Below are 9007 nucleotides of genomic sequence, written 5' to 3' on the forward strand. Positions count from 1 at the left end.
GAAAATATCCTAGATGCACTCAGTAGAGAGTATCTAATGTAACCCGACATACTTTCACTCCCTAAGGCATGTTATGATTAGGATCGACGCACTAATAAGTAGGTCTTAGTGCGAACCGTACATGCCACATTCGTTTCCTCGTCGTGTCGTCGTGGTTACAGTTTTATATAATGTTTTCACCTTATGTTTAATACTATGTTTGTTGTCGTTCGCACCTCATACCCACGTAATATGCTGCGAGTGCTAATTACTGATTTTTTATTCTCCGACTATTACATAACCTACTCCAAATTTTAATTCCAAATTTTCTTAAAGCCCTTTTTTATTTTATGAAATACATAAAATTTGGCAATTTTGGGGAAAAAAGACCTTTACCGCCCCCTCAGAGGGCGGCAAAGGGCCTAACCACCCTTTCTGGGCCTACCCGCCCCCTGAGAGGGCGGTTAGCCCCATTGCTACCCTTTGAGGGGGCGGTTAGACCTTCCGCCCTCCTAGGAGGCGGTTAGCTGGCCTAACCGCCCTTTCAAAGGGCTGCAGCCCTCTCAGGGGTTGCAGACGTCTAGTTTTACAATTTTTTTCTACAGAATCTATTTATTTAAATTTTTAATAAAAAATAAAAAAATAAAAAAGGAAACATCTCTCTGTCTCACGAAAATGAAAATAATAATAATTTTTTCAGCACTACGTGATATTCGTTATGTGTTGGTCTGCAAACCGAGGAAATATATGTGGAAACCAGCCCATAAGGCATGCGTAGAAGTTTTATATAAAAAAAAAAATCCAGGAGAGGAGATATTTTACAACTATGAGAAATTTCAATATCAAGCTCTATTCCATTTATGATATGTGAAATTAACAAACAACAAAAAACAAAAAAGGGACAAACATTTAGTATTTTAGTAGAAACACTATTGATCCTAACTTTTGTTTTTTTATGCTAAAATCTTCTTGGCTACCTAGACATGTGATAAGAATATTTTGAGTGCACAGTGGTGTGTCTACGACTACTGCATGATAAGAAGGGTACTATGATGTGTAAACAGAGTTGCCTAGATTAATACTTGATTAATAGGGTTATGGGAGTATGACTCTAACCACTCAATTTTAAATTCTAGTGCCCATATTGTATATACATGTGAATGTTTTTATGATAAACGTGTGATTGGAATGTACGAGTGCGGTATGTATCGGAATATGCGTGCGCTTGTGCCATCTTATAGAAATATAAAAAGAAAATGACTAACACAAAATTTCGCCCGTGAGTTACGAAGGGGAGGGGAGGGGAGGGGAGGCTTATCCATCCACCAATCGGAGCGCGCCTCCGCCGTCCCGCCTTATCCACCTCACCATCTCGTCTCCACGGGAACCTCCCTCCATCTCTTCCGCCCCTCGCTTCCTCCAAACCCTAGCCGCGTCCACCCCACCCCCTCCACATGGCGGCGGCGCTCGCCTCCTCCCGCTGTTGCCGCTGCTGCTGCAGCCGTCTCTCGCCGCCGCCCCTCCCTGCCCGCGGCCGCCGCTCCCTTGCACGGTGCGCGCTCTCCGGAGAGGTGAGGTTCCTGGGGCTCTCTAGGTGGCACCCAGGGTGCATTTTCTTTTCCTGGGGTTCTCTATCGATGTTGCGTAGCAATGTGGCTCGGTGTGGCGAGCGTTGCTGGAGGCGTAGACTGAAATATTGAGGTGCTGATGCATGGAAATTAACGGGAGGGATGTTTTTTTATGCAAGCTGTAAACCGGCGAAATGCAGTTTTGGAGGAAAGTGGTTTTTGAGCTTCCTGTTGGGATAGGAGTAGCAAGGTTTATATTTTTTTTCGGCTGGATTTTCTTTTTATTGTGGTTGCTCAATGTTGCAATTTGGAACTCGTGAAAAAGATAAAGTTCGTAATGATGCGGTTGAGTAATCAGTCAAATTGATACGGAGTTATGTAATTGAAGGAAAACTGATGATTTGCCACTCCATCGGTAGCCCGTCACTGAGACAATAGAATGGCAAATCTTGAAATGCCAACTAATGTAGCAGCAAGCCCTGAAATGATTCCGAGCGTAATAAAGGAAAATTATGCCGGCCCTGAGGATTTTTCAAAAATTTGAAGTGTGAAAGGCTAGTTTTGCTGAAGTAACCTACTATTGTTCTTTGATATAACTTCAACATTTTTTATGAAAGATTATATTTACTAGAAAATTTCATATGTTACAGCCGTTATAATAGCACCAATGCAACCATCTAAATGAGTTGCAAATCAACTTTCATAGTTTTTCTTTTGTTGTCATGGACGTGTTCTGAGCAATGTAAGCTTAGGTTTGTGCAGAGGATATGCAATATAACTAAAAGTAATTTTGCTGCTATTTAAGGTTAATCAATCCTGCGAACCAAAGTTGCATACTGTGAGTTCTCTTAAGTTAGTACATTGTTCTCTGTTACATCTGTCACATTTTGCTTACAACATGTGCAGAAAAGAAACTCCTTCAGCTGGAAAGAGTGTGCAATTTCTGTAGCGTTGTCAGTTGGATTAATTACTGGTGCACCAACATTAGGATGGTCGGCCCATGCTTCTCCTCTCCAACCTGTTCTTCCAGATGTTTCTGTTCTGATATCTGGACCTCCCATTAAAGATCCGGGTGCTTTATTGAGATATGCTTTGCCAATAGATAATAAAGCTATTCGTGAAGTTCAAAAGCCACTGGAGGATATCACCGACAGTCTCAAGGTTGCTGGTGTTAGAGCCTTGGATTCAGTTGAAAGAGTAAGTTATGCTTTCGGAGGTGCCTTTCAGAAGATATCTAGGTTTTATTTGACAAAGGACTATGCATTCAATTACCGAAAGCAGCCGCCCTTCAATCCCAAGTTTCTTCAATTTGCCTTACCCTTGTTTTTCTGGAACTTATGAATTTCCCTTCAAATTCTAGAATGTCAGACAAGCATCAAGAACACTGAACAATGGGAGGAACTTAATTCTTGCTGGTCTTGCCGAATCAAAGAGAGCAAATGGAGAAGAATTATTGAATAAATTGGCTGTTGGACTTGAGGAGCTTCAAAGAATTGTTGAAGACAGAAATAGGGATGCAGTAGCTCCAAAGCAGAAAGAGCTTCTCCAGTATGTTGGAACGTGAGTAAACCTTACTCCCCAAAGCAAAACTATCATATTCTTTGTCCTGCCAGTGCTGAAGCAATAATAGTTCTGAAGCCTAGCTCTTTTGCCGTATGGTGTCAATCAATGTAATATTCTTGCTCAGTGCTCACTGAGCAAAAGTTCTTGTGAACAAATAACGCTAGTGCTAGAGGACTGAATTGTATCTGCCTCTAAGTAGTTGTGAGAACTGTTATGAAACCGCTGTTCTCATTTATACCTTGTCATTGACCCTGCAGCTGAGATCTTCCTGGGACATTGCATTTCTGCAGTGTAGAAGAAGACATGGTCGATGGCTTCCCCTTTGAGATACCAGAAGAGTACAGCAACATGCCTCTTCTCAAAGGAAGGGCTACTGTGGATATGAAGGTTAAAATTAAGGACAATCCCAACTTAGAAGATTGTGTATTTCGGATAGTTCTGGATGGATATAATGCTCCTGTCACTGCTGGGAACTTCATAGATCTGGTGGAACGGAAATTCTATGATGGCATGGAAATCCAAAGAGGTAATTCAATCTTTGGGTGCTTCCTAATGATTATAATCTCCTTCTTGCATTATCCACCATTTGTTGTTATATTGCAATTTGAGATCCAGAAGTTCTATTAGATGTGAGTTGGATATGTTGAACTGTTGAAGTAGTATATACTGTTTTGTAGCAAGTAGCATATGTACTTCCGCAGTTCCCCATTGTAGCGGAAGGTATTTTTTGGAATTTCTTTGACAATATACTCCATCTAACCGTTATACTACTTCAGCAGTGAACTTTTTTCTGAACTGTGTTGGTTCTTCTGCAGCTGACGGTTTTGTTGTTCAAACTGGAGATCCTGAGGGGCCAACTGAGGGGTTTACTGATCCCAGTACTGGCAAAATTCGTACAATACCTCTTGAGATAATGGTTGATGGTGATAAGGCTCCTGTATATGGTGAAACACTTGAAGTAAGCAGAAGCAGCTTTTTTTTTTCCTTTATTTGTTCATTTCGTTGCTGCTGGAAAATTGGGTGGCTGTGTTTGAATATACCTTTCTTAACATTACACGTGGTCATGCATTTTCAGGAACTTGGCCGCTACAAGGCACAAACCAAACTTCCTTTTAATGCGTTTGGAACGATGGCAATGGCTAGAGAAGTATCATGCAGATTGAACATATGAGCATATGCAATCTACATAACTTAACATGTTCTAACATGAGATATCTTCATTCAATGACAGGAATTCGATGACAATTCTGCTTCTAGTCAAGTCTTTTGGCTCTTAAAAGAGAGTGAGCTGACACCAAGCAATGCTAATATATTGGATGGGCGGTATGCGGTATTCGGATACGTAACTGAGAACGAGGATTACTTGGCGGACCTCAAGGTTGGGGACATCATCGAATCAATCCAAGTCGTCTCAGGCTTGGACAACCTCGTCAACCCGAGCTACAAGATTGTAGGATAATATGTTTTGTATCAGAGTTTCTTGGCAATTGTCTTTGTCTTGAAATTGATGTAAAGTGCTATAATATCTAACCTCATCTCATAGCCTTACTTTTGTTAATGCGGTTTTGTGTTGTGCCAAATTCAATAGTAATTGAAAGTTGATCGCTTGCCCCATGCCAATGTCATTTAGCACTCGTGTTTGATTCATTTTGAAGAATTTCAGATGTTATAACTGAAATATTAAGCATTTCATTTAAGAATTTATCCAGCATAGTGAAACTATATTTTTGTACATTCTACTTGCTTTACAAATTCGAAGCGACTTCTGAACGGTTTATGTGTGTAAAAAATCCATATTTGGTTCCTCTACTTCCAAGTTGTACAATGTTTACCCCTCTAAGCCTCTACCACCAAATCGGGTCCCTGCACTCAGAATACCAGATCAGAGCTGGTCTAAACCGGGAGAAGAGGTTTTTGAGATGACACATCAACCGTCATGGCATGTGCTGAACAGCATGAGCCGTTCCATCGTTACACACCTCTTTATCTCTCTTCACCTATTTATTTTTAAATGAGCATATATAATGCGATGGAGGTTGTGGATCTGGCGGCAAAGTGTTGCTGGAGATAGAGGCAGGCGAGCGGGGCAGGGGTCGAGATGAGGTCGTACAATATTGGAGAGAGTAGTTTTATCCCTAGAAACAAGAAAGTTAGGAGGTAGAAGATAAACAGTAGTGGCACGTGAATGGTTGGATGTGAATCCAATGGCTATGCCCTTTCTCTCAAACCGGTGATTATTCATCGCGCTTCTATGTTAGAATATATAGGATTATCCTATTATATTTAAGAATAATATCTAATAAATTTTAAAGTCCTAACATGTAAAAGAGTGATGTTATTCTTTAGTCCCATCTTAATAGGGGTTGAGGAAGATCAACTTTCAAGAAGTTGTGACATCCATCCTATTAGCTCATGTGAATGGGAGGACTATAAAAACACGCTCTCGCTCACTCTCCGCGCCGTGGAAGAGGCAGGGGTACGTGGGGCACCTATGTAAATGATCTATTGAAATCAGGTCTAGTAGCTTGTGCAGGTGCGGTCTTCTTTTGCAGTTTTTATTCTTTTGCTATGTAGGAAAGTGGTCAACACGGTTATGAGGTACAAAGATCGCATTGGGTAAGAGTTTGATCATGGCATGTCTCAACTATGCATTTTTCTCTATATACCTCATCACGGGGGCCTCTACATCTCTTATTGCTGATCAGTACAAAGTTTACCAGCGTGCACTTTAGGAGATGGTAGGTCAAAAACACTTTGTAGCTTACGGCTATGAATGTCTACTGCTTTACGTTTGGTAAACCTAAAGGAACCCTTACTCCTAATCAAGAAAAGACATTCGAGAATTCCAACACACTCTTTGTAGGATACATTCTTAATGTTCTTGTCGATCATCTTTGTGACGTGTACATGCACATAAAAGACTCAAAGGAGTTGTGGGATGGAATGAATGCTAAATTTGGTGCATCAGATATAAACAATAAAATATATATCGTGGAACATTATCATGACTATAAGATGGTTGATAATCGTTTTATAGTCGAGTTTACTTATGAGATACAATGCATTAAAAGAAACTCGAACTCCTTAAATATCCATTACTTAACAAGTTTATGGCTGAGGACATCGTTGCCAAATTACCTCCTTTATGGAGGAATTTTGCCATTTCTCTAAAATACAAGAGACAAAAAATATCTGTTGAGAGTCTGATTATGGCCCTTGATGTTGAGGAGAAACCATTGGCTAAGGATGTGCATGCAAAAAGGTGCGAGCGACAATCTAGCGCCAATGTGATGCAACATCCCTCTCACTGCAAGTTCAAAGAGAATAATTGTAAGACCAAACAAACCACCAACTTCAAGAAGAAGAAGATGATGAACACATATGACAAATCTTATTTTGTGTGCGGTGAGATTGGACATTGGACTAAGAAATATGCAAATAACAAAAGAAGAAAGGTTAATCAATGACAAAACCCAAAGGCTATCAACGTGACCATTAGCAACACTAGAGATGGAACTACAATGTATGGTAATTTACCTACTATTCTTTCAGTAAGTTATTCTACCAATTGATTGATTGATACTAGGGCTATTGTACATATGTGTACTGATATTTCAATGTTCTCTTCTTACTAGGTCGCTCGAGATTCTTCCGTCCTAATGGAGAATGTGCCATATACTTCTATTCATAGTATTGGAACGGTAGATCTGAAGTTTACTTTGAAAAATATTTTGCAGTTGAGGAACATACAATATGTCCCTTGAATAAATAAGGATCTAGTTAGTGGTTTCCTTCTATATAGAGACGGGTTGTCTTTAAGTCTAATAAAATAGTCATGTCAAAATATTGACTTTTTATTGGTAAAGGTTAGTGCGAAAGCTTATTCTGATTTCTATAATAAATTTGTGCACCATATTTGTGTTCATGTTAATGGAGATGAGGCTAGCGTTTGTCATTGTATTGTATTGGCTTTTCGCTACGAGTTTAATTCCAAAATTTTTCATTATCAAATGTTCTAAGTGACAAAGTTGTGTGCAATCCAAGCAATCTCGTAAGCCTTACAATACAGCTGAGGAGAGAAATGAATTGTATGTTGACAAATGGTGAAAAAATATATTTCATGACTTTGATTGATGATGCTTCTAGATTTTGTTATGTATATCTGTTAAAAACTAAAGATGAAGCTATAGACTGCTTTAAAATCTATTAGGCACAAGTTGAAAATTATTTGAAAAAATCCAAAATACTCAAGTCGAATCATGGTGGAGAGTATTTCTCTAGTGAATTCAACATACTATGTGAGGAGCATAATATTATTCATGAGATGACGTCTTTCTATTCACCCTAATCAAATAGGGTTGTCAAAAGAAAGAACAATACCCTGATTGACTTAGTTTATACCATGTTTAGATACTGTGGGATTGTCTAAGGCATGATGGAGGAGGCCTTATTGACCTCGTGTCATGTCTTAAATAGAGTTCTTATCAAGAATAAGAAGAAAATCCCATATGAAAAATAGCAAGGGAGAAAACCATACTTTCTTATTTGCACATATGGGTGTGCTTGGTGAAAGTTAATGTATCAATAACTAAAAAGTGCAAGCTCGAACCTAAAACAATGGATTGTGTATGTTTGGGATTTGCTCATCGAAGCATTGCTTATAGGTTTTTCATAGTTAAATATGAGGTATATGACATGCTTGTAAATACAATTATGGAGTCTCGATATGCCATTTTTTACAGCATATTTCCTATGAAGGATTTACATAACACTTTTAGATAATTTTCTGAGATAATTCTTGAACCTGTAAAAAATATGATTGAAATATCTCAAGAAATTGAGAAACTTCATGGTGGTACCATTAGATTATATTCAAATAGCTAAGAACCTAGAAGATCACTTTATAAAGAGATCATCACATAATATGATAGATAATGCATCTAAGAAGATGAATATGAGATATATGTGAGTTATATTATAGTGATAACCCAACCTATATGATCGGAGATCCCATAAATTAGGATATGGAAAGAACATGCTATTAGTTAACTGAAGGAGAATACTTCACAACCCATTTCCAGTGAAGATGCAATACTCTCAGAATTTGTAAGGTAGTTGGCTATTGCCTTAATATGTTTTATTTGCTTTAATTAGTAAAGATGATGTCCTACAAAGTACTCTTGAAAAAATACACCTATATAAGCCTTATTGTTGATCAAAGTATATGAGACTTGGGTAATCTCTAATCAGCTCCTTAAGAGATCAATGAGTATGACTTATAAGCTCTACCCGAGAGGTAGCCTATTGGCATCCAAATATCAGTTATGACTTTAAGTGAAGCTTTTTACACAAAATTTGCAATTCAAGGCATAGTTTATTGTTCAAGTTTTGAATGAGTGTAGCTTAAAGCATTTCACAAAATTTACAATTCAAGGCATAGTTCATTGTTAAGTTATGAATGAGTGTAGCTTAAAGCATTGCACAAAATTTACAAATTCAAGGCATAGTCCGTTGCTCAATGCACAAAATTTCAAAAGTTTATAATATACCATTTTTCATGCAATGATTAATTGAAGTTTCTAAAGAATATGAAATGCTTTTTGCAGATTCACAAGAAATCAATAAGTGCTTCAAAATATTCACAAAATCCTCTAAAGAATATCTAGAATATCCAATTATTGCACATGCCTAATATTTCTAAACGAGGATAGATATTTTGCCTGTACCTTCCCATATGTAAAATCTATAAATAATTCAACCATACTCTATTGAAACACCAAATGAGAAAGTTGTTTGTGGAAAACAAGATGGACAAAGTTAATCTTTTGCTAAGCTATATTTGTTGTAAAAAAAGTGTAACCCTATTAATGTAAAATGTCATGTTTTCTCTTATATTT

The 9007-nt window shown here is 38.1% G+C and overlaps 1 protein-coding gene across 1 annotated transcript; it reads left to right on the top strand.

Moving 5' to 3' along the window:
• The first annotated feature begins 1281 nt into the window (after nucleotides 1-1281).
• LOC133895687 (peptidyl-prolyl cis-trans isomerase, chloroplastic-like) lies at nucleotides 1282-4730 on the top strand. Its single transcript, XM_062336156.1, has 7 exons — nucleotides 1282-1550; nucleotides 2454-2744; nucleotides 2908-3107; nucleotides 3401-3636; nucleotides 3926-4068; nucleotides 4186-4257; nucleotides 4342-4730. Exons 1-7 carry the CDS (start codon nucleotides 1434-1436, stop codon nucleotides 4567-4569), a joined length of 1287 nt encoding a protein of 428 aa, XP_062192140.1. The 5' UTR covers nucleotides 1282-1433; the 3' UTR covers nucleotides 4570-4730.
• Nucleotides 4731-9007: the final 4277 nt, after the last annotated feature.

The sequence above is a fragment of the Phragmites australis genome, chromosome 16, assembly GCF_958298935.1.
Source record: "Phragmites australis chromosome 16, lpPhrAust1.1, whole genome shotgun sequence".
Classification (NCBI taxonomy): domain Eukaryota; kingdom Viridiplantae; phylum Streptophyta; class Magnoliopsida; order Poales; family Poaceae; genus Phragmites; species Phragmites australis.

What these genes read in the sequence shown, in the direction of transcription:
- LOC133895687 (XM_062336156.1), top strand. Translation starts at nt 1,434, where the DNA reads ATGGCGGCGGCGCTCGCCTCCTCCCGCTGTTGCCGCTGCTGCTGCAGC. An exon ending in TATATGGTGAAACACTTGAA is followed by an intron (nt 4,069 to 4,185) that starts GTAAGCAGAAGC and finishes ATGCATTTTCAG; the next exon opens with GAACTTGGCCGCTACAAGGC. An exon ending in CGATGGCAATGGCTAGAGAA is followed by an intron (nt 4,258 to 4,341) that starts GTATCATGCAGA and finishes ATTCAATGACAG; the next exon opens with GAATTCGATGACAATTCTGC.